The 26,698-nt window shown below is 34.0% G+C and overlaps 1 protein-coding gene across 2 annotated transcripts; it reads left to right on the forward strand.

Annotated features, from left to right (window-relative positions):
• Positions 1–22,414: 22,414 nt before the first annotated feature.
• LOC108988270 (BEL1-like homeodomain protein 1) lies at positions 22,415–26,536 on the forward strand. Of its 2 annotated transcripts, none has more exons than XM_018961482.2 (5): positions 22,415–22,569; positions 22,949–23,953; positions 24,406–24,779; positions 24,915–24,975; positions 25,114–26,536. In XM_018961482.2, exons 2-5 carry the CDS (start codon positions 23,069–23,071, stop codon positions 25,960–25,962), a joined length of 2,169 nt encoding a protein of 722 aa, XP_018817027.1. In that variant the 5' UTR covers positions 22,415–22,569; positions 22,949–23,068; the 3' UTR covers positions 25,963–26,536. The 2 variants fall into 2 exon arrangements, with proteins under 2 accessions (XP_018817027.1, XP_018817028.1); XM_018961483.2 differs by having other exon boundaries at positions 22,952–23,953.
• Positions 26,537–26,698: the final 162 nt, after the last annotated feature.

The following is a 26,698-nucleotide window of genomic DNA, read 5'->3' on the forward strand; positions in this document are numbered from 1 at the left end:
GCCGACCTTCATTTTAACTAGAAGCAGCCATGACTGAACTTGCGAAGGAAATATGGAAGAATGGAAGATTTAAGGAACTCAAGGGGAAAGCTTGAAGAAGAGAGAACGAAAGAGTTTCGGGAGCTTGGAGGCAGAAATGAGAGGATCAAAGGGGGAATGAGGGTCTAAATAGGAGGGTAGGTGACGGTTGGTGTTCGACAGACAATGAAGCGACAATGGCTCAGAAGCTGAAGGGATGTGACAGTCTTGGGGAAGCGAACGAATTGATAAGTTGATGCCAGTAGATGCCAAATGGGTGCGTGGTCAGCACGACACATGGGGAAATCGAGGTGTCACAGGGTAGTTCTGAGCGTCCCGAACTAGTGAGTCCTTGGGAAGTTAAAGCGTTGGGAGTTGTGAAGGCTGCAGATATTGAGGTGATGCCAGCACTGAAATGATGTGGGTAGGTGGCCTCGGGAAGCCCAAATAGCGCAAGGATGCACAAACAAAGCGAGTCATGTTAGGCGCGTGATGAGCACAGGCCAATGCATGGCTTAGATGAAGAAGACGCCTTCGGAATCAAATGGTCAGAAAGTTGGAAAGAAAACAGGAGCATAAGAATTTGCGCGCATTAACGACGAGAGAAGAAGGGATCTTTTAAATTTCCACTGCACACGTGCGCTAGAAATTCACGAGATACTGTGAGGGAAATAATCCCCGGGGTCACTGGGGAGTAAGCCCAGGGCTCGGGTCAAAGGATAAGGCATGGGCTAGGTCGAGCTGGCCCTGGAAGCCCAAGAAGAGAATCAACCAGGCAAAGTACATTGACAAGAGGATGAAAGACAGGACAGTTTGACACCATTACTGGCCGACAGTCAGGGACATCCCCTGACCCTGAATCCCAACACCCAGACTGGTCAGAGAGATAGATGTGCCTGACCAAGACCACGCCGCATTAATGGAACGAAGGAGACCATGTCAGGAAAGGGAGCCAGGCCACATTTAATCCATCCCGGGCTTGGCACACTACGACGTGCCTCGTGGGGTGTCAAAGACAGTCGTAATTAGGTCTAACTGGTCTGAGGCACGGTACATAAGTGGCAGGGTCACCTGACCCCGTACGAAATGACACACCTACTACCCCACCACAAGGGTGAACCCAGCCGAGTATAAATACCCCATCTCACAATCAGGGAAATGGTTCACACTCTTGAATACTTCAACTCTCATCTTCCTTGATTGCTTATTTCTCTCTTTCTCTCCTACACTGAAGTTAACTTAAACATCGAAGGTACCACGGTCCCCGAGCCCCCCATTCTCCATCTCGACAGGAACAGGTCCGAGCCCAACAGCGTGGAGTTGCCCAGGCCGCGAAACATGACATCAACAGTCTGCTTTCAAATCTTCCTTCGAGACCCACAACATTATAGGTCTCAACCAGCTTTGTGACATGCATGAGAAGATTAAGAAACAAAAATGAGGAATAAAAAGAGAAAAGCTGAAGAAATGAGAGCAGAGAAGAAGAGAGAATAGGAAGAGAATAAGAAATGAGGTGGCCAAGTGGCTTAGGGTGTTTTTTATATGAGAAAATCTATTTATGTCTTATTTTTTTCACATTTGTTACGCTAAAAAATGATTGGTTTTTTAAGTTATAATGATTTTCACTATAAGTGGTATGTTAACACACCACCCTATATGTAGTAAAACTCTATTTATATGTTTCTTACGGGGTAGGTGAATTTCCCACCCTTACGTTGCTTTTAAATATTTACTCATTCAACTCGTTTGTTTTCTTGCTAGGCTACGTAGAGCCATAGTATAATCAACAAACTATTAAAATTAACATTTAGATGCTGTTTGAATAGTGAGTTGATATGAGGCGAGTTGAGTTGAGATTAAAGTTAAAAGTTGAATAAAATATTATTAGAATATTAATTTTTTTTATATTATTATTGTTTTGAGATTTGAAAAATCTGAATTGTTTATTATATTTTGTGTGAAAATTTACAAAAGTTGTAATGATGAGATGAGATGTAACAGTACTTCTTGTATCCAAATGGGGCCTTAACCACTAATTCAAAATATAATTTAGAAATTATCTTTTGTTAAGATCTTACCGTTAAGAAAGAAAAAAGAAAAAAGAAGTAATGTGACACGATTCTAACTTATGGATCTTAAAAGAAAGAACAAATACTACAAGCAAACGTAGTGTAGAGCTTAGAGTAACAATTCACTTTTTGTTTTTTTTGAAAAGTTGGTACTTCATTGCATTAAACATTACTATAGCCTTCAACCATTACATGAGTCCCTATACCAGATCTATTACAACATTCAGCCATAAGCAAAGGTTCAATACATGGGTTGATGTTATCAATGTTTATCACTTCAGTACTCAAAATAATAGTCCATGTGCCACTCTATTTGCATCCCTCTTGACATGTTTGATAACCCAATTTGTATCAGTCAAGATGGTCTTGACATCTTGCACTAGGTAGCTTAGCAACCCATGGTTCTGTGTGTGTTGTCTTATTGCTTTCACAACCTACATTGAGTCACCTTCAAACAAAACATTTTGCAAACCTAGCTCTGCACACAAAATTGTAGCAGATACTAATTCTCTTACTTCTGCTATAGTAGATTGTGAACAAAAACCCAGTGGCTGCATCAAAGTAGCTAGTATTTCACCCCCACTATCTCGAAAAGCCACTCCCACACCAATTCTATTACCTGCTTCTCTAACTGCTATGTCCCAGTTAATTTTAATCCAATTCGCAAGTGGAGCTTCCCATTGTGTGCTAACCTATTGATTATAAGCTGGTCTCGAGCTGTCCTGCCTTCCTTGAATTTGTTGAAACTCTTCATGTGCCTTTATAGCTCGATTGAGCAATACTGACGGAGGTAGAAAGTTGTCCTCAAATAAAATTGTATTTCTTCTAGTCCATATTGATCTTGCAATCTCTGCACATAGACTAATATCTGACTTGCCAATTCTTTGAAGCACCTACATAAAAATGCAGCCAAAGTCTTCCTCAGTAACTGAAGCTTTTTGAAGCTGCCTACTGCCTAGTAGCCATACATCTTGTACAGATGGACAAGTACATAAAATGTGGCCTGGTGTTTCTTCTATTTGCTTGCAAATTGGAGACAAAGGGTATGTGAGAATTTTCCTTTTGTATAAATTCAGCTTAGTAGGTAGAGCATCATTGCATGCACACCACATAAAAACTTTCATTGGATTTGTAGTCTGCATTTCACATATATGTTTCCACAACTCACAATGCTCTCCCTTTGATGAGGATTCCCCTTTATTTTGATCATGCATCTGTTTACAAAGTTGATAGGCACTTTTATCCAAAAAACTACCATTTACAGTATGTTTCCAAACCAACTTATCCTCTGAATTAGTTAGTGTAACAGGTAGTTTCATAATTTCTTTCACCTTATCTTCCCAAAAAATGTCTTTAAGTAGCTATAAATTCCACCACCCAAATTGAGGATCAATCAAATTAGCTACCTTAGCATTTGCTAGCAATATCTTCACAGGAGTCTGAATACAGCCTGATCCCTTGGTTGGCATCCGCTTGTCTTTCCAAACCATTATATTTTTCCCATTGCCCACTCTCCAAATCATACCTTCCTTAACTATATTGATGGTTGAATAGACACTTCTCCATGTGAAGGAAGGCCTTGGTCCAATTCTAGCTTGTAGAATAGAAGTATTAGGAAAGTAAATGGCCTTGAGGATTCTTGTTGCAAGAGTGGTAGGATTAGTAAGCAATCTCCACACTTGTTTTGCCAAGAGAGCAGAATTGAAACTGAATAAATCTCTGAATCCTAGTCCACCATTTGATTTACTATTACTCAAGCTGTCACAACCTTTCCAATGAAGTTTAGCTGCTTTATCATGAAAACCCCACTAGAAATTAGCCATCATTGAGTTAAGCTTATTGCATAGGAGCTTTGGTAATTGGAACATACTCATACTATATGTTGGGATGGCCTGAATAATTGCTTTAATCAGAATGTCCTTGCCAGCCTGTGATAGAAACTTAGTTTTCCAATTCTCAATCTTTTTGCTCACCTTTTCAACAATGCCTTGGAAAGCTTTGATTTTTTACCTTTCTATAATAAATGGTAGTCCCAAATACTTTTCCATATTGGATGATGCTCTCAGTCAAGCTACCTGCATGATGTAGTCCCTTGTAACTTACTTGGTATTGTTGCTGAAAAATAAAGAAGTCTTCTTCTTATTAAGTCTTTGCCCTAAAGCCTGCTCATAACAAATGAGGATTTGATTCAAGGACACCCACTCATTCAAATTTGCTCTACAAAATAATAGGCTATCATCAGCGAAAAACAAATGACTGATTCTAATCTATCCCCTTGCTAATGGAACCCCTGAAATTAACCCTCTTTGTTCTGCCATCTACAGGTTTGCTGTTAATAGCTCAGAACAAATAATGAATAAAAATGGTGATAATGGACAGCCTTGTCTAAGTCCCCTTGTAGGATTGAAAACTTCTTGAAGAACCCCATTGAGTAAAATAGAAAAGGAAGAGGGTGTTATGCATCTCATAATTAGTTAATCCACTTTGCATGAAACCCCATTCTTAGCATGGTTTCTTTGAGAAAGTTCCATTCTATTCAATCACAAGCCTTGCTCATATCTAATTTCAATGCCATATAACCCTTTTGTCCATGTATCTTAGTTCTAATAATATGAAGAGTTTCATAGGCAGCTAATATGTTATCAGATATAAGCCTTCTTGTAACAAAACCATACTGATTTTGGGAGATAACAGAGGCAAGAATCTGTTTTAGTCGATTGGCCAATAATTTAGTGATGATCTTGTATAAAACATTACATAGACTTATGGGTCTATATTCAGTAATGTTTCCTAGATTATTGCATTTTGGAATCATCACTAAATATGTAAAGTTGACAGATTCCATGTCCTGGTCAGAATTTAAAAAAGACAGAATTGCATCAATTATCTCATCTCCCACCATAGACCAATATTTCTGATAAAATCAGGCCCCATACTCATCTGAATCAGGTGCTTTGTGTGGGGCCATTTGGAAGACAACCTCCTTAATCTCTTTTCTTGTGAAATGTGATACAAGAACCTTATTCATTTGCTGAGTAACTTTTTTAGCAATTGCCTTAAAAGAAGCTTCTATATTACAAGGTTCTGAGGTTGCAAATAACCTTCAATAGTATTTTGTAAAAGCTTCCCCAATTTGCCTGAGTTCTAAAAAGGTCTTCCCAATATCATCAGTTACCTTAGAAATAGTATTCCTCTTCCTTTTTTGACTTGCACATAAGTGGTAGTATTTTGTGTTTTTGTCACCTTGTTGTAGCCATGTTACTTTAGCCCTTTGTTTCCACTTCACACAATCCCTTTCAAGCATGTCATCAATTTCCATTTTTAGACCTTTGAGTTGTTGCATTGAATCTGCTGTCACAGACTATCGCAAATCTTGCAATCTACTTGTTTTCAGCACTAAATTGGCTCTAAACTGAAATTCTTTTCTGTAACTCCACCTTTTTAAAGTCTTCAAGCAAATCTCGAGTTTCCTCTTGACAGTTGTTAGTCATGTATTATTGATCCCAGACTGATGCCAAGCCTTGCCAATAACTTCCTGACAATCTGTAAAAAATGACCAAATGTCTTCATATTTGCATGAAGAAGATGTTCTTCTTGACCACTCATTCTTTTGATCTACTAACAGTAAGATAGGACAATGATCTGATGTAGAGGAAGCTAGTACTTGGACCTCTCCCCCACCAAATTCTTCACACCACTTAGAAGTGGCCACCACTCAGAAGCGGCTGTGGCTCTATCTAGTTTTTCTTTAGTAAAAGAATGGTCATTTCTAAGGTTAGACTATGTGTACTTGCCTCTGATGAACCCCAGATCCTTTAGCTTGCAAAATTGTAACACATTTATGAAATTTTCCATTTGTTTTTCATCCCTTCTAACTCTTCCATACTTCTCATTGTGATGTAATATCTCATTAAAATCCCCTATACAAAGCCATCTTTTTGGATTAAGAAGTTTAAGATGTCTCAGTAACAATTAATTCTCATTGTTTGAAGGATAATGCTGCCAAAAACAAATATAATTTGAAGAATTGAAGGGTACTGGTTTTGCCTCTTTTTTAAATCAAAATCTGAATTGGGTTGAAGGATGTTTCAAATTAAAAATCTCGAGGAACAATTATATATTTGGGTTGAAGGCGTCAGTGGATTTCATTAATGGGCACTCAAACTTGGGCCTTTTGTCTTAGTCGGCCTGGATATTAGACACCCAGATGCCCAACCAACGTAATTTGTTCATAGCCACCTCCAAACTGGCTGGTTACATACGGATTGGAACCCAAAGCTTGTTAAATAGGCTAAGGCCTGGTGCATAAAATCTGAGAAACTACCCCCTTTTGCTTTGTTCTCTGCGACTGGTTTCTTGATTGAAAGATTAGTGAGGCGCAAAACCTTAGTTGTTCTTTGCGTACATATATAAACTAGCTAGCTCAATTACATAGGATTAGACATATAATGACTTGCTTACAATTGGGATCTGCAAGAAGTTGATCAGCTTCTTTGCTTTCTGATGAAGGACTGCACAGCATATGACTTTATGTGTGTGTGTGAGAGAGAGAGAGAGAGAGAGAGAGAGGCCGGCGGGGGGGCCTTTGGGGACTTGCCTCCAACAGTTGTACAACTTGATATATATACATAGGAGTATATGTAAAATGTCACAACTTTCATCGTCCTATTCGATGGGTCACATCGAATTCTTTTTGCAGACACAGATAGTGGAAGAGCTAGCCAGCTAGTATTTTATTCAACCCCTCATCCTAATTGCCATGCTGCGTATCAAACCCAAAAGAAAAATAAAAAAAACAACTTTGAATTAATTATAAAGAAAAGTTTAGAACACACGCATACACATGATGTTTGGCAGTAGTCATAATAATTAAGTAGGACGACGAGAAAATATTCTTAATTAATTATTGATCATCGATCAGTTCCTCTCACCTTATAATAAACCTGACTCGATCACTTCAAATCTCATGCACATACAGCTCACTTTTTGAGTTAAAGATTTCACTACTCGAGACACTGCATGGTCTGGTCTGATATGGTCTTGTGATTAGACGTATCAGTATCAGAGTACTACGTATGGTACTTATCATGAGTTTCGCCCACCAATATTCAAAGCCTCTAAAAGAGAAAAGTCACTTTCTCTCTCTCTCTCAGCTCCATGTTTTGGTCAGATTCTACTTGATCGATACCATCACCCACAACTCAGAGAATGTGCAGCAGCTAGCATTATTAGTATTATTGGCACTATATAGAGTGGGGATCGATTCATGCAAGCAAAAGACTAGCTAACTAATTCAATATAAACTTTTGGAACTGGAAATATATAAGAATCTGGTTCAGAACTCAAGCACAAAAACGCAATCTTTGATCAGTTCCAAGTAAATGAATACTCATTTCAGCCATTGATCATATTCTAGTACATGATGATCTCTGGCCTCAGATTAGCTGCATTCTGATCCAGTCATTGATGGGTCATTTTCCTAAAAATTTGTTGGAAGATTCAAACCTTGATTAATATTGAACATCGATATATATATATATATATTGGTGAATACCCATTTAATTTAAAGAGGGTTGGGTGACGAAATCTCATTGTTTTGTACATCATGATTATCATGCAGCTAGCTAGGTATTTTGTTAATTAAATTAATAATTATTAGCATCATTAATTGATCAAAGAGATCATGTCTAATATAAATATACGAAAACTACAATAGATATAAAAATTATATAAAAATAAATCTATAAACTGACGTAATTTTATAGAATTCGTTATATTTATTTTATAATCACTACAAGAAAAATTGACTTTTGTGATCATTTAATTACGGTGAAAAGATTATTTGTGACCAAAACAGATTCATTTTAGCTGTAAATAATCATTTCGTTATAAATAACTAATCACAAATAAGTAATTTTTTTATAGTGAATATAAATAACTTTTAATATGATATATCATATAAAATATTTTAATTTATAAATTTATTTTTTATATAATACTTTTATAGTTAATGTATTCCTCTAATTATATATCATGCTTGCTAGCAGCCTAGCATCACGTAGACAAGGCAATAATTCAGTGGACATGATGCCTATCCAAAATCATGTACTACGAAGAGTCAATAGCTTTAGGTTGACAAAAGGTTGCAAATCGAAAAAGTGGGTACTGCAGTAACATCTTTCCTCTCCTTCTCATCGAGCGGATAAAATGGGTTCATGCACCCGTACTCCATTTCAATTATTGCTGGACCAGAAAAAAAAGCAAAAGCATTAATATTTGAAGCACTAATTAAAAAAAAAAGTTGTAATAAATGTACTTGTAGTTTTAAATATACTTTTATTTATAAGATTTATTTTTTTATTTTTTTAAATTTAAATTTTATAATTTTTAACGTATCGACATGTGGATAAATAAATTTTTTTATAAATTTTTTTTAAATATATTTAATATTTTTCATAAAAATAATAAAATTACAACAATAATTAAGAAAAGCAAACATAGAAAATTAAATGAACCACATATATATATATATATATATATATCTGTAGCTGCAAGCCTCTGAATTAGTTGTTACTTAGTTTTAAGCAATATTAATTACCCTTTCGGTACCTAATTTCTTGACCATATAGTTAGATTCAGATCATCTGTTTTTCTCGTTTCTTTGTCCTTAATCGAGTAGCGCGCTGTTCAAGTACTGATCTACTTTCATCGTTTTGCTTTTATGGCATGCCAATCATTCGGAAGATAATCATGATACTGTTGCATCTTAAATTAAAACACCCATAAAAAAAAATAAAAATAAAAAAACTACTTTCTTTTTATTTTTATGAATAATATTATTAGATATAGATTTTAAATAGACGAATAAGTCTTTTATAAAGAAGCGGATTCTACTAAAAATTAGTTTTTTTTTATATATTTTTTTTTAACATAAAATCTATTTTTTTTAGAAAGTCTATTTAAATTTTTATTTTTTTTATTTTTTTTTTTCTCACTGTCCAGTCTTAAAAGATCGAGATACTATTTTGGGATGCTTGGGCAAATCCTTTGTTAAAGTAGAATCATTATCCCTGATGATGACTGAATTGCTGTAGCCCCCTCGCTAGTCGTGGGCGGCCGGGACCATGCACGCACTCGTTCAAGTCATTAGCCCCACGTTATAAGTTGAACAAGTCGTTTGTCTACTTTGTATGACTTGTCTTTAATTTTATGACGACGGGTTTGATCATAGTACTTAATTTCATGTGTGATGAGAAAGAGAGAGAGAGAGAGTGATTGGAGGAAGCTGTTACGTACGGATGATCACATTGATCAGTAAATAATCCCGAAAGAATAACCGATAATTAACTCTTTCAACTTGCAATTAGTCTGTGGAAACGTCGATACACCCAATTAACATGTCATAAATTGATTTATAAAATAAAAAATTTAAAATTTAAAATCAAAATATATTTTCAATCTAATATAGTGTGAAAAGTACTGTATCATTCATTATCTTATATCCTATTAAAAATATTTCATATCCTAAGACAAAAAAAATTATAAATGTAAAATGTGAAAGTGAATAGTAACTGATGTATAAATTTTCTCTTTTCGGAAACATATAACTACTTAGATCGAAGAATTTGTTCATCATCATGTGTTAATGGTTCTTAGAAAATTAATGTTTCCGCATATTGACTAACTAGCAGATCCTTCAATTTCTATTGTTTTGGAGTGAGGTTTAGGTTTCATCGCTGCCTTGGGCAACCACCTTAATTTTCCTTGCATGGTAATTACATTTTTACCATGCATATATGCAAAGTCTTTGAAATCCGAATAATCTGGATGGAGGATAATATTCCAATTTTCAGGTTCGTCTGTATCCTATCATGTGCATATTATATATATATATAACGTCCGGACAATGCCGAATTGTTGCGTGTTCAAGTTAGTTGAGTAAAAACACAAACAGCCACCACTCAAACCGGAACTGTTATGAATGAGAGAGACTCTGAAAGAAGCTTATTGATTGTAGTTTTGAAATGTTTGATACGTACTATATATATATATATATATATATATATATATATATATATATATTTATAATGAAATATTGGATTACGGAAATGACCTGTGAAGTACTGCTAGTAGTGAAAAGGAAGTGTCCATCTTTTGAAGGTCATGAAGTTTTCCTTCTCAATCCTTTTCAGCGCATGTACGTACTGATCGTGTACAATTTTTTGGCACACTTTTACTTTTAAATAATAAAAAAAAAAAGTAATGATAGATATAATCATAGTGTACGTAAATATTGTGCAGTCGTTTTGAAAAAAATGAATTCTATTATTAAAAAAATTATTTTTTATTACGTAACACATTTTACAAAATGATTATACAGCGCTTGCACATTCACGGCTGCATAAAAAAAAAAATATTTCAAATTAGCCTAACCAAGTTTTACGATGTTGATCCATGCATGCATGCATACTTTTTTCGTTTTAAAAATAGCTAGTATTAATGCATGATACATTTTTCCCGCTTCATCGAACCATCCTTATAATTACTTATAACTAGGTTGTTAAGAATTAAGAGAATTAAGTGAAATACTTTAAAATTCAACAAAAACGTACGCTCGGACTTTCTGTGTACTAGATGATCATTTTAAATTAATACCATACAAAATCTTTCTGGTTAAAACTTTTCCATATCCAGCTAAGACGTACGTACTTTTAAGGAAAAACAATTTCTATATTGTATGCAAATCTAGATCATGTCGTGGAAAACACGACATGAACATTTGCATGCATTCATCAATAAAAAAATATATACCACCCAAAGACACGCATGAACTCGTAGATTAAAAGTAAATTAGCATGCAGGACGTACGTGCATGTGATCGATCAACAATGTCGATGATATATATTTGTTTAATCCATAATATAATAATATGCCATAATTTTCTGCTCCAATCTCTCACACTTGATACTCAACATTATAAAAACCATAAATAAATTATAATTAATTGAATATATTGTAATTAAGCTGGAAAGCTTTCGAAAGATCAATATCAAAGGTTTTTAAAACTGAATGAGAAATGAATTATTCATAAATATATTTCATAAAATAAATTTATAAATTAACATAATTTAATATGGTATATTATATTATAAAATTATTTTTATTATAAAATAGATTTAATTTATTACATGAAACTACGACTTTAATTTATGAGTTTATCTCTTTATACATGTAGCTACTTGAAAATGAAAACAAGTATAAAGGATGACTTACCTTTTTCTGTATAACCTGTACTGTTTATCAACAAATTAAGTCATATATATACTGATCGATCGAGTTAGCTAAGGAAACTATAATGTCGGTTTTCTACTTATTTTTCCATAGATTTTTTAAAGCTTCAAAAGTAAATCCCAACCTCATCAGCTAGACATATGATGATAAAGACCATAAAATTTATATGGTCACATGGACCTATCATCCCAGTGGCCCTGGGCAAGAATTTAAAGCACAACCACTTCTGTTGCATGGGTTCTATTTCTTAGGGAGACAAACAAACCAAACTAAAGGCATGCATGAAGTGCTAGCTGATCATCTTGGACGTAGCCCTTTTCCATGTTTTGCCATAAAGTCATGATCTATCCGTTTAGTCTAATTCAACCCAAAGAAAAAACATCATAAAGCTTCTTTAATCTGTTATTTTGTTTGCATTAATCATTAAATGTGCTTTAACTCTAGTTACATATTTCCTTCCCTATTATTACTTCATATCAATAATGACAACATTAGTTCTTTTGTTGTTTTTTTTTTCATAAGGAGGTAGGGTGTTTGATTAATCCAAATTTTTTATTTAGAGAACCGAATTATATGTCATCAGCTATTTGCATAATTCTTTTGCATTGGTAATTCAAAATTGAGAGCATTATTCAACGAATTTCATATGTTGTCAACTTTTATTAATAGAGTAGTGATAATTCTTTTTTTTTTAAAAATAAAATAATGATATGCGTACAATTATTTTTACAATCATTTTTATTATAATGTTTTAAATTGAGAGTATTTTTATAAAATTATATTATTTTTATAATTTATTTGATAAAAAAATTCATAATTTAAAATAAAATTATATAAAAGATTGTGATAATTATTGTGAGCGTATACTTTGTCAAATAATAATCACAATAATCATTCTGGGTGTACGGATTTCACACGTTAATCTTTCAGGGGTAGAACGGTCATTTTGGGAAAAGGTCAAATGAAAGCGCGTCGGCACAGAGTGACACGTGCGAGCAGATGCAGGTAGTGGACACGACAACCAGGAAGAAGGGTAGGGAGTGGGGGTGGGCTCGAGAATATATCCACACAACACTGAACATTATTTATGGTTATGCTATTATTGCGGGCCCCACAAGCAATGTTTTTCCAAAAAAGAAAATTGACCCTCTAGAGTCTAGACAGGTGGACCCCAGACCCTCGTGGGTTCACACGCCCCCTCCCGCGTCAGGACATATCCAATGGGGGCGAGGCCGAATCTGGCTGGGCACTGTGGGCCCGCACTCGCGCAAAAGGCCTCACAAGTCGACGCGTGTACAGTAGGTGGGTCCTCAACCCGATCGGTGCAAAAGTCCAAGGCGATGGGGGCCCCACTCCTTCCCACAGAAAGTCACACGGGAGCTGTCTTTTAGCTGGCACGTGGGGTCGTTTTTCTATTTGTTTTTTGCCGTAAGACTAGTCATTTTTAAATTAAAACAATGTTTGTTAGTTGTTAGTGTATTACGTGGCTGCTTATACGCCCCTCTTAATGATAAGAAATGATATTTATAATTACACATTTAAAAAAAATTAAATAAATATATAATTTATATATAATTATATTTAACTTTATTTTTAGCGAACGAGATAAAGAGACGGTATGTACGTAAGATAAGGTTTGATTCCTCCTCAGAGCTGCGAGAATTTACATTCGCATGGTTATTACAGACGGACGGCATGTACGGAATCACACGGATCAATGCTAAAATAATAAGATTGTGATTGAATATTGAATTGAGTTGAGATGAGTTATGTATGAATAATAGAGAGTTGAGATGATAAAATGAGTTCTATAGGGCCTATCTAAGTTGAGTTTAGATATATTTTGATATAAAATGAATTTAGATGTATTTATGGAAAGGTAAAAAAGGTTGTGAGTCACATATGTAAAGAGATGTTGAACTAAAAAAAATTGTGGGTCTCACGTATAAAGAGGTTTTGAGTTGAGATGAGTTTAATAATTTGAAAATTGAGTATTTGGATGTGAGAATATGTCTAAATCTGAACCGAACTCAGTTGAGTTCGGTCAAGAAACCAAACGTAGCTAACTAATTTGGTCCTTTTGATATTTTCCGTGTATGCCATCTGTGTTTGTATAAGAGCATTCTCATCTGATTCCTATAAAATTCTCTAAATTTGAAATAAAATACACAATTCTTAAAATTTTATCCTAAATTTTACACATCTTTCAAACAACTCCTATATCTCATTCCTATCTTATTAAAATAACTTTTTTTCTTTTATTTCTTTATTAGTTTTTTTTTTTTCATTTCCATTTCCATTCTTAACTACTAACTCTTTCGTTTTTTCCTCTTGTTTTCAAATATCACATTCAACTAATTTTGTAAACACTTTATACAATTTTTTTCCTAGATAAAATAATACTCTTAAATTATTACAGTATTATGAATAATAGTTTGTTTTGAATATGTGCGATTTCCAACGCGATTATATTTTTTAATATGTTTTTGTCTGCATATATAACGGTAATATTTGATTTGCAATGTTTAACTGTAACAATTTTTGTCCTTTTATCTAATGTTAATTCACAAATAGCAAATAACAAAGAAATCCTAGCTTACAAAGATAGAGAAACCTACAAATGTAGCTTTGGATGTCAAATAAAATGGGAGATCCAAAAAAAACTAGGGTTTTGAGTTAGCAAGAACAGATATCAGTGCAGTGCAATATATAAAAAATCCAAATACATACAACCATCAATAACAATCTCAAAATACATACCCTTATATAAAACAATCACAAATACATACAACCAAGAACAGATCTCAGATGAAAGCATATGGATTACTTTGAGTGTGTGTTGGATTTGTGCGAGAGAGAAGGACGGAGTCCAGCCATAAAGGATCCCAAAAATTAAATGCAATAGAGAAGATGGCTAGCCATGGAGGATTCTAATTCTCACAAAGTCCAATCATAGAGGAAGCCAAAACATAATGAAATGTGCAAGAGAGAAGGGCAAAATCCAGCCATGGAGGAATTCGAGAGTGAGGGATATGAGGACTGACAAAAATTACCGATGAAGAGGCTGTCGTTGATAGTGGCTGAGTTGCGAGGGAGGGGCGATATGGACGAGGGCACCCAACCGTTGATAGAGAAGAAGACGCAGGACCAACGATAGGTCAGGAACTAAAATCACGATTGGGGATGTACAGTGGTTCCCCAAATATGGAGAACCACTGTAGCATCCGAGAATCTCATCCCTAATTTAGGGATCTGGATAGATGGAGGTTTTGGATGCAAACCCTAAATTTTTTCCCAAAATATAGAGATAAAATACAGATGCAGAACCGGATGGGAATGCTCTAACAACTCTTGCCATAATTTTTAGCAAATAAACATAAAAACATATTAATTAGCTTTATTACGGTAGAGAGCGAGCCTTTATTCATCATTCTTTCTATTCATCATTTATATATTACACATCATATTTAATTTTTTTTTATTCTTACTAAACTAAAAAAAATTTTCTATTCATCGTCTATACATCACAAATTTTATATGAGGAAAGGATCATGTGTAGTGTTTGGTGAAGGGATGATTATCAGTATAGTTTTTCTCAGCAAAATTAGAGCATTTTTACTTTTTATTATTCTAAATTCAACTATATAAATATTCATTGTTATTTCTTCGTTTTCTTCCAAACCTAAAATAATAAATTATCATAAAAATCAGATTTGTAATTTTATTTTTGTTAACGTGAGATTATTTTTTTGTTTTGTTTTTTTATAGTCTTAATAATTCAATAAAACTATTTTTTATTAAAAATTTAACTAATTTCTATTACCAGAAACATATTAATTACCAGTAATACATAAATTATTTTATGAAATAAAAGCATATGATAATTTTTAAAAATAGGGATAACATTTGGTTGCATTTAACACAGCACTTAGAAACTCAGCAGAAAAAAAAAAAAAAAAAAACTCAGCAAAAAACAAAAAGCACGTACAGGACTTAGAAAAAAACTAGCACTCTTTTTCTACAACCGGCCGGCCATAATTTACTTTATTCTTTGTTTTCTCCTAAACAACTTTGCTTTATCTACAAATAAAAGTGATTAATTTCATTGTTCAAGGAGGCTTGAATAACGCATCGATCGTAGAATAAAATCGAATTAGAGATTAATGAGAACTAATTCCCTATCTAATTAGAGCATCAACATTAAAAAAGCTAAAGTTTTAGTTAGGGGATAATTAATTTCCCCATAACTAAAAACCAATTGACTTACTTGACCCCTTTTGTCTTTATATAAGCTTTTTTTTAATAAAAGAAATGCTCTTTTACGATCACACAAAAAATGTAACAGCAAATAAGATCTTAATAGTGGATGTCTTTCACAAATAAACCAAAAACCTGAACATGAGATGGGCAATCCGGCCCGTTTAGTGAGTACGAGAGGGTACATATGAGGTGAGAGCTAGGAGTAAAATTACCACCTTGTCTAGGCAGCTGTGGGTAGCAGCTAGGCGTGGCAATTTGTGTTTATGGGTCGTGTTCGTGTCAAGTCATGGACTTTCGATTATATGGGTCAACTAGAATACGCCATGTTAAGCTAAATAGGTCAAGTTTTCAAATTCTAACATGACTCATTTAAATAACAGGTGATACGGCATGATCTATTTTGACCCGTTTAATAATTAGTTAGAAATGGATCAACACGACATGATCCATTTCAATCCATTTTAACCTGTTTCATGTAAATAACCTTTTGAACTGACCTGCATAACTCATTTGACATGATTAATATAATTTTACATAATAATTAAAAATTATATTTATTAGTAGAAACAATATTTAAAAATAATAATAAGACTAAGTACTAACAAAAAAAATCAATATTTTCATATTTAAGCTATAATAAAATCAACATTACAAACTTAAGAATAACAAATATGAGCATAGGTCTAAAATTACAATCTCAACAATAAAACATAAGCACATTAGGAAATACTAATAATACAACCCAACAATAATAAAATTGTAATTTTGAAATAAGATTTAAACGGGTTATTGCGGGTTGATTTCGGATTAAGCAGGTTGACCTATTATTGACCTGTTTATTAATCATGTCTTAACAGGTCAACCTGTTTTGACCCGAACTCATTTATATGAAACTTAAACCCACTAATTTTGCATCGTGTTTGTGCTGGATTTATGTCATATATTTTCACCTCTAATAGCAGCTAGTAAAGTGAGATTCTCCCTAATCTCCACATGATAATTAATTTCCCAAGTTCCCATAGATGGTAGGTCTTGATGATCTTACAAGCCGACTAATAGATATATATCCAGGCAACTGCCAAAATATAATGATCAAACTCCGAAATTCCATGAATGCAATGAATGACTTTTGTTCAAAATGGATAATATATAGCCAAAATCAACCACAACTCATCAACTTAGGGCATTGAATTTAACTAATAGACATAGACACAATTTGCAATCACCAAAATGAAATTTCTTGTTGTCTTCATTAAGAACTGAATTAGAACTAAGTCAAATTATATCCTAAATAGCATAGAAAAGTAGGGTAAAGCACATAGTTGATAGATATCAGAGATAGAATTATAGAATTTTAAATGGCCCAACGCAAGAATCCAAGCGGCACAAATCTTCAGTATCTAGGCTGTTTTAGGAATACAAGCCTCTAACTTTTTATATATAGTCAAAAGGTATGAAACATCCTAAATTTGTTTTGTTGCTCAAACCATTGTGTCACCAAACTATTGGAAAAAGTTCCATAAAAGGTTTTTACAACTTAGGCTAAGTAAGGCTTTTAAAAAATTAACTCACTTTTAATTCGTCAAGTGTGTTGGGTTATTCCACCAAAACACACTTGCTTCTGGCTATCTAAGTTGAAAACAAGTTACTTCCATTCTCTTGTCTTCATTGTTGTCTCAACCCTAAGTAAAGCTATCCTAAAAATGTGACACACTTTTACAGAAAAAAAAAATTAAATAAATATGACTGCCACTCATATCGTATGTTGTTGTCCAAATTTTAGCGAAAACTAAGGTCCTGTTTGGATAGTGAGATGAGATGAGATGATTTTAGATGAAAGTTAAAAATTAAATAAAATATTTTTAAAAGATTATTTTTTAATATTATTATTGTTTTGAGATTTAAAAAAATTGAATTGTTTAGTATATCTTGTGTGAAAATTTGAAAAAGTTGTAATGACAAGGTGTGATGAAACCGTTTCTATATCCAAACGGGACATAAAAGAGATCATTGGCCAAATTTCAGCAAAGAGTTTTGGTACTTAGAATTTCTCTCTAAAATCTTTATATTTATCTCATGATGCTTAATTAAGGCATCCTTTAATTATTGTTTTTTTCTTTAAACACTACCCAAAAGTCACTAGCTTGGTTTCGTATAGGGTTTAGTTGTTGTTTCAATGGAAGTAAATTCCTCAAACTCACGGCTGAGTTGTGAGTTGGAATAGGTGAGACTTTGCATGATTTATGATGAAATGTAGAAAAACAACATGTAGTATGGCTTGATAGAGAAGCTTTGTACTGACATCTCAGGAGTGTAATTCCTTGACAAAGTTGTTATCATATTTGACAACAATACTAGAATTATCTTAAAAAAAGTGTTTTTTGAGTTCTAACCTAGGCAAAACATTTTTCACACTTGATTAAACAGACCTAAACCTCTTTGAGATCAATTAAAACATATATATAAAAAAAATCATGCTAGGGACTTTGTAATAGAATTTTTTGGCTATCCTTAATGTCGTTTTTAAGGCTTTAACAATGACCAAAAAACCCTAGTATGAGATGATTATGAGTAATAATATTCTAGCACCAAGACTTTAGAAAATCTCAATTGCAACACTTAGGAGTAGAATCACCTCATGTATGCATTGTTTAAGCATTTCAAGAACAAAAGACAATTGAAATACAACTTCTAGTGTCCTAAAAGAGGAGAAATTAGTTCTACCTTGTAGTCTAGAAAGTAATATTCACGAAGGTTTGTATAGGTATTCACATAGTACTATGTAAATGATTTCTTAGGTTGATAATTAGAGAAGTGCTTTGATATTGTGAAGTTAAGAGAAGTAAGTAAATACGATCATGTATTTGTTCTTTAGCATAGATATTCTAATGTTTCTTCTATGAAAATTCTGTTCAATTACATATTATGAGAATGTAAAGCTTGTTCTTGGGTAGCCCTATCTAGGCACCCCAATATTAAGGAAGAATGTAAATCTAAATGGTTTATATATTGGTATGCTTCCTCCATGTGAGATATTTATGGTAAATGCTAACTTAAGTGATGAGTAAAAGAAAAGAAAGAAAGGAAAGAAAAACAAAGTTATTGTATGAATAATAGATGTGGTGCATGTTAATGTTTTATTATTCTTTTAACTATCGAAGATTAACAATATTAAGTACAAGATGATCACAAGAAGATGACATGCAAGGAATGCTCACTCGAGCGCCGCAAAGTTGATTGAGCGATAACTATCCTTTGATCACTAGGTTCAACCTAAGGCCTTGGGTTTAGAATCGTAATCTTTAAGATCGTCAACCTTTACACACGGGCATGCATGATTCATGTGTGCTAGCCACCTAGAGATTAAAGAAATACATGTAATGTGTATGAATGATGTTTAAGTCTATAAATATTAGTTAAAAGTGAAAACTTTTGTATCATGTCTTTTACAATGTGATATATTTGCATATCGATCGAGTACTCAACTCGTTGTTGTTTCTAATATTTTTAATGTTCTAGTTATAGAGGCGTGCGATGAAGGATGTATAAACCAGACTTAGCTCGTAGAGATCAAGACTTAGGAGTTGTTTGGAAGATGGAATGGTTTTATCTCATCTCATCTCATCACATCTCATCTCATCTCATTTCCAAAAATCATTCAAACATAAACATTTTTCAATTTTAAATTTCAACTTTTTCATCTAATCTTTACCTAATCATTACAACTTTTCCAAACAAACACAAAAGATAATTTAACATTTTTAAATCCCAAAACAAAAATAAAATTAAAAAATTATACTCTAACAATACTTTAACTTTATAATATTTTTATTCAGTTTTTTCTCTCTCATTTTTCAAAACACCATAAAACATCATAACTCAAACTATGTCACTATAATTCACAATCCATTTAACTACTATTGACAGATTTCTCATCTTATCTCATTTCTCAAGCATCCACTTAGACTTGTTATCCTAGCACTTGAAAGTTCTTATATATATATATATGTATGTAAGTATGTATGTATATTTATTTATTTATTTATGATGACTTTTATAACATAATAAAAATATTTACCATCAAAAAAAGAAAAAAAGAAAAAAAGAAAACCCAAAATGAAGGCCAATATAGTATCAACTATTTTAAATCGGATAAGATAAAATACCACTTTATATATAATACTCGCTCGCTCACTCGCCTGCCTGCTCGAGTTAATATATGGTAAATCCACCCAATTTTCTTGTAAATGGATGGATATTGGATGGACATGTCACGAGTGCTTAGGGTTGTAAAAAAATTGAGAAACCGGTGAACCAACCAGTGAGTTCAATTCGGTACCAGTTCCTATTTAGTAAAACCGGTTGAAAACTAGATTTTGATTTTTAGAACACTGGTTCGAACCAAGCCAAACCAGACCGAAATCGAAAAAATTAGAAGTTCCAGTTTTGGTAGTAAATCTGTCTAGTATCGATTTTTAAGTTTCTAAAACTAGTGTATACCGGTTGAAAACCGAACCAGTATACACCCCTATGTGTGCTCATTGCCAAGCCCTGCCAATTATATCTTAGAATTGCTACATACAACTGTTGGTGGGAGTCGCCGTGTAATCAGGGCATCTAACATGGCGTGTGTCAATTAAAAAAAAAGGGCAGCGTTTCACTACTATTTTATGGAAAATGATAGGATTACTACCCTCCTACTACTCATTTTATATTTAGTTTTTTTTTTAATTTTTAATTTTACTTAATGGTTAAGGAAGTAACTATTAGTAAAATTATATATTTTTTTAATTTATTCTTAATGGCTAAGAATGTTAAAAAAATACTTAAAAGAAAATGATAAAAAAATAAAAAACTTCAAATGAACTATGAGTAGTAAATTGGTAGTAGGATAATGCTGGAGCGCCCGCTGGGGGCTCCCGCTGGAGCTCTAGTGTATTTTATCATGTGTATTTTTTAATTCTTTTTTTATATAGATGTTTTTAATGATTTTAAATATTTTTAAAAAAATAAAAAAATTTATAATATTATTAAATAATACTTGCTTAATAACGAAGTAAAATATAAAATATTTTTTTATGATTTTTTATTTTACTTCGTGATTAAAGAAGTATTTTTTAATAACTTTTTTTTTTTACTTCTTGATTAAGAAAGTGCTTTTAATGATGTTCTAAATTTATTTTATTTTTTAAAAAATATTAAAAAATATTATATAAAAAACAACTTAAAAAAAAACACATACAATATATGCCTACAGCCCCCAGCGGGAGCCCCCAGCGGGGGCTGTAGCACGATCCTTGGTAGTAATAGGGTAGTAATCCTATCACTACCCCTATTTTATTTTTCTGCAGAAGAGTTCCAAATTAGAAAATGATAGGATTACTACCCTCATACAACTCATTTACTACTCATTTTATATTTGATTTTTTTTAATTTTTTTTTATTATTATATTTTTTGTCAGATGCTAACGTGGCAAATTACCACGTCACTCAGTTACACATCGATTCCGCATGGGCAATTGCACGTAGCAAAACTCAAAAATTAAAGAGAAGGAGGTAGCATATTGTTCTTTAATTAAGAAAAACAATACATGGAATTTTTTATATTTTTCATCTAAATTAATTACAGACGTGTGTCCGTGGTTGTTTGTGCGTATGCCTTGGAATTCCAATTCCTTTATCATCCAACTGGTGAAAGCCAACCACAAAATAATAATAACAACGACAACAATAATAATAAAATAATAATATAAAAAAAATAAATAAATGAAATAGAAAGAGATATTTTATAGTCAGAAAAGTCAAGAGAATTCCTTGGGACACAGCTCGTTCTTACTCTATTATTATACGCTGGTGGAAGTCGACATTTCCTAGCTTCTCAGCTGTTTTGTGTGTCCTCCTGACCCACCATTCTTACTGTTTGGAGCTTCTACTTTTCTTCTCTCTTCTTTTTACATCTTTCTCACAAACTATTTTTTTTTTCCTGTTGATTACCGCCATTTATTTGATTTACATCAAATTAACGTGCTTACATCAATGATACGAAAGGGATATCATCAAGTTTTCTTCTTCTTCTTTATAATTTTTTTTTCCCAATCTCAGACACCTATAAAAATACAGACAAATAGGACAGGCAAAGGTGGAAAAAACTACTAAAATGTTTTTTTTAATGACTACTTTATTTTTATAAAATTTTACATCTCATTTCATTTAAATACTAAAATTTTTTTAAAATTTTGTACAAAATATAATAAATAATTTAATATTTTTAAATCTTAAAATAAAAATAATATTAAAAATATATTTTAATAATATTTTTTTTAATTTTTATTTTTTATTTTATCTGATAATAAACGAGAGTTAAATTTTTTTAAAAAAGTTATTGGATTGTAAATTTTTATTGTTAAATTCTCTCTCTTATTATTATTTTTTTCCTATAATTACACGTCGAGTTTTGAAAAAGAGCATTGCTACACAAGCTCCACCACACTTCACACTGCACATTTTTTTAAATTTTTTTAAATTTTAATATTTTTTTTAAATTTTTTTTTAAGTTTATTCTTTTTAAATTATTTCAAATTATTTATTCATTATTTATATAATAAATATTTAATAAAAGAAAAAAAATAATAAAAATTAAAAATAATGTGGAGTGTGGAGTGTTAAGAGGTTGTGAAGATTTTTTTATTCGAAAAATAAATTGGATTGTGGCTAACTTTTTTCGTGAGGCCCTAAAAACTTTCTGTCTTTTATTTATTAGTATCATTTTCATAGAAGAATTGCAGAGACTTTAGTACTCTGACAGGAGCGACTCCCAAAGGCCCTGAACAGAGTCTTGTTCCCATGATAGACAGTTAGATAGAGAGACATGTGCTCAGACGTATCCCCTCCTCGTGTGTATTAGCCATAATTGATTGGTACTCAGGCGCCTGTACGTTTCTGGCATCCTTTGAATATGGGTTCTCTTTTTTTCAATTATTTTTTTTTATCTTATATTTTATTAATTTCTTTTGGTTGTGATCTTTGATGGGTTCTGTGTCGGTCTAAATCATTTAAATCCTTAAAATAATGTTCTCTCTCGTTTCTCTATCGATATAAACACCATAATTACATATTCCGCATCTTCTTTCTCTTCATTCCATTCCCAGAGTCTATGAAGATAGATGATATATACAGCTTAATTATTTGTCATGAACTAGAGTTTCACATCAGAGTTTTCAAGTTTTTCCTTTGATGGGTTTTGTAAGAAATGCTTACGGATCTTTCGTGGATGTGATGGATTCATCATCAGCTTTTCTCTTGCTTTTCAGCAGGATGTATCCGTACGACCGCATCAGTCAGAAACCGCATCAACGATCGAGTTTAAAGCATTCAAAAATGGGCTGAATTCATAACCCTCCAAATTTTCTGTTATCTTTTCGTTCAAATCCATGGCGACGTACTTTCATGGGAGATCAGAATTCCAAGCCGCCGCGGATGGGCTGCAGACACTTTACCTCATGAACCCAAACTACGTACCCTACTCTGACACCCAAGACCACCACCATCCAGCAGCCAACATGCTTCTCCTCAACCCCGCCGGCAACGCGCTCAACTCTGCTACCCTATCTCACGCGCCACCCCCTAGCCAACACTTTGTCGGAATCCCACTGATTCCCACGAACAATTCAGAAGATCCAAACCGTCCATCCATGCTAGCTCCGCAAGAAATTTCAGCCCTCCATGGCATCGCCACCTCTCGTGTTCACTACAACTTATGGGGTCCGGTGGATCACGCGGCTTCCGTGACAGCGGCGAGCAGCTCCGGCGGCGGCGTGGACGTTGCGTCGCAGATGGGTTTTGGGGGACCTACTCAGCAGGGTTTGTCGCTTAGTCTGTCTTCGCAACAGACGGCTGCGTATAATAGGTCACTTTCGGGTACTGAGGCTCGTGATCATGTTGCAGCAAGGCATGCTCATGTTCAGGGTATATCGCCGACAAGTGGGGAGGATCTGCGTGCGTCAGGGAATTCTCCATCGTCCGTATCGGCCGTGTCAAACGGAATTCCGGGCATGCAAAGTGTTGTTTTGGGCTCAAAGTTCTTAAAGGCTGTACAGGAAGTTCTTGATGAAGTTGTAAACGTTGGAAAGGGAATGAAAGTGGCCTCCTTGCTGGAGGGGACCAAAGAGAAGATGAAGATGAATAATGAACCTACGGATGCGATACAAGATATTGGACATGGGGAAAGTAGTTCTAAGCAAGCGGCAGAGCTCACCACGGCTCAGAGACAGGAGCTCCAGATGAAGAAGGCAAAGCTTGTTAACATGCTTGATGAGGTACATATAATTCTTTCATGACACTTTTCTTGTTGGTTTTCATTTCATTTCTTCATTAAGCTATACATGATTTTGGTTTATGTTTTATATAATTGGAAACAAGTAGTCAAATTTCGGTTTTCCCAGTAATTGAGGTTGGGTCGACTAAAAACAGGTGGTCGATCGTCTTTATAAAAAACATGTAATCTAGGTGGGTTTCAGTCCCATTCAGGTCACTCAAACTTACTGACTTAGTAATTATCTAAATTAAATTTGGAAATGAATTATAGGAAAGTAAAACTTTTGATAATATCGAAGGGAATAATCTTATACGGCTGGACCTTATCTTTGTTTTTCATGTATCGTTAGGCTTGCTTGCGGTCCTTGTCATTTGGATCCAATATCTGCCAAACTCATGTAGGACGTACTTTAAAACTGTCACTTCTAATTGTCTTTTTGGTTTGAACATGAAGGTGGAGCAAAGATACCGACAGTATTACCACCAAATGCAGATTGTGGTGTCTTCGTTCGAGCAGGCCGCAGGTTTAGGTTCGGCAAGATCTTACACAGCCCTTGCTTTACAGACTATCTCAAAGCAATTCCGATGTCTCAAAGATGCAATCTCTTCACAAATAAAAGCCACTAACAAGAGCTTGGGTGAAGAGGATTGCTTGGGAGCAAAGGCAGAGGGTTCAAGACTGAGGTATGTCGATCAACAGCTACGACAACAGCGGGCGCTGCAACAGATGGGAATGTTCCAACACAATGCTTGGAGACCCCAGAGAGGATTGCCTGAACGAGCTGTTTCTGTTCTACGTGCTTGGCTCTTTGACCACTTCCTACACCCGTAAGTGTCTTGACATGAAGCGCGGCTAACCCAGTCCAATCACAATCAAAAGAGAGACTTGGCTCTTTTCTCTTGTTAGTATAAAGTATTACTTCCTTTGTTCTCTTTGTAAATGTTTTCTCCTTGAGTTTGCAGCTACCCTAAGGATTCAGATAAAATTCTGCTTGCAAAACAAACTGGGCTAACTCGGAGCCAGGTAAATTATTATATGTATTGGATTAATCAAGATCGTAGTTTTCGATTTCATCATGTCATATTGTTTCTTTTCAATTTTTTTACCTTCTCAACCTCTTAGTTATGTCAATTCTTATCAAAGAGTACAACATTAATGCAGGTGTCCAACTGGTTCATAAATGCCCGAGTTAGGCTCTGGAAGCCAATGGTTGAAGAAATGTATTCAGAAGAAATTAAGGAACAAGAGCAAAGTTCTCCTCAGGATAATATTACAAACAAGCGAGAATCCAACAAGGAATCGGGATCAAAAACAATTTCGCCTCAAGAGAGTGCAGCCATTAGAATTGATCAAACTAAAGGCCTTCAATCAAAACCAGAAACTTTCACCAACCCAAGCTTTTGTTCAACGGAAATCTCCAACTCTTCAATGTCAACATCTCCCATGGGCGGATCCATTCAAACCCAGTCAGCCATTAACCTAATTGGATCGTCCAACATGCAAAGAAGTCCCAAGAAACCAAGGAATTCTGATATGGAGAATTCTCCAGATAGAATCTTCTCAATGGACATGGCCATGAAACCCGATGAGACAAGTACAGACAATATCAGCACAAAGTTTGGAACTGAGAGGGCGCAGACCAAGGATGGCTATTTATTTTTCAGTGGCACTACCGGTAGTGATGGTGGCGGATTCAGTACATATCCAATGGGAGACTTTGGAAGGTTTAATCCCGAGCAATTAGCACCAAAGTTTCAAGGAAATGGTGTTTCCCTCACTCTTGGCCTTCCTCACTGTGAGAATCTGTCTTTAGCAGGAACCGGCCAGCACAGCTACCTCTCGCACCATAATATTCCAATGGGAAGCAGACTTGAAATGGGGACCGCTGAAACTGAATTTTGTGTCATTAACCCGCCGCAGCATTCTCACTCTAACGATGGCTACCAGAACATCGACATTCAAAACAGAAAGAGGTTTGCTGCCCAATTGCTACCAGATTTTGTGGCCTGAAATTGAACTTACATGCACCTCTCCCACTTCAGGCCCTTATATTTGCTACCATTGCAAATCACTTAGACATGTTATCTGCAGGATATATATTGCAGCTAAATATATATATATATATATATATATATATATATAGCTAATTAAATGACTCTTTAGGCCAAAGAATTAAAGGAAATGGTGAAAGTAGTCTTGTTGATTTCGGTTTCCACCATCTTTGTTGTCCATGCATGCATTGATCCTTTGAAGAGGAGAAGCACGTTTAAATCTAGGGAAACAAGTCAGAATAGGGTCGATATAGTTGCAGAAAACAAGTAGGTTTTCTTAATTAATGGCTTATGATCAGTTGAACTTTCAACATTGGGGATCGTTTATGTATTGTATTGATACCCTTTGATATTGCTAGCTAGCTAGGTTGATTATTGGAAAGTTTCATGAATGGCTAAATGGTATATATATAAATATATATATATATATAGAGAGAGAGAGAGTTTGTAAATTAATTTCTTGTAAATCATGTGTACGTACATTTTTGTGTTTCAAGCATCATGAATATCATATATGCGGTTTCAGGAGGACATTTACAATATGCACATATAATATTGGAGATAAATCATGATCTATGTGTGCTTCATGTAATTATAAATAACTCTTCTAGATCTGTTGAACTTTTGCTAGATTTTCCACTACATGAGATCCTTGCATAGGCTCGCATTTTAATTAATACACTATCATCGTGAAT

This window comes from Juglans regia, chromosome 14 (assembly GCF_001411555.2).
Source record: "Juglans regia cultivar Chandler chromosome 14, Walnut 2.0, whole genome shotgun sequence".
Classification (NCBI taxonomy): Eukaryota; Viridiplantae; Streptophyta; class Magnoliopsida; order Fagales; family Juglandaceae; genus Juglans; species Juglans regia.

Coding starts and splice junctions, on each gene's coding strand:
- LOC108988270 (XM_018961482.2), top strand. CDS start 23,069: ATGGCGACGTACTTTCATGGGAGATCAGAATTCCAAGCCGCCGCGGAT. Junction 24,780..24,914: donor TTTGACCACTTCCTACACCC/GTAAGTGTCTTG, acceptor TTGAGTTTGCAG/CTACCCTAAGGATTCAGATA. Junction 24,976..25,113: donor CTGGGCTAACTCGGAGCCAG/GTAAATTATTAT, acceptor ACATTAATGCAG/GTGTCCAACTGGTTCATAAA.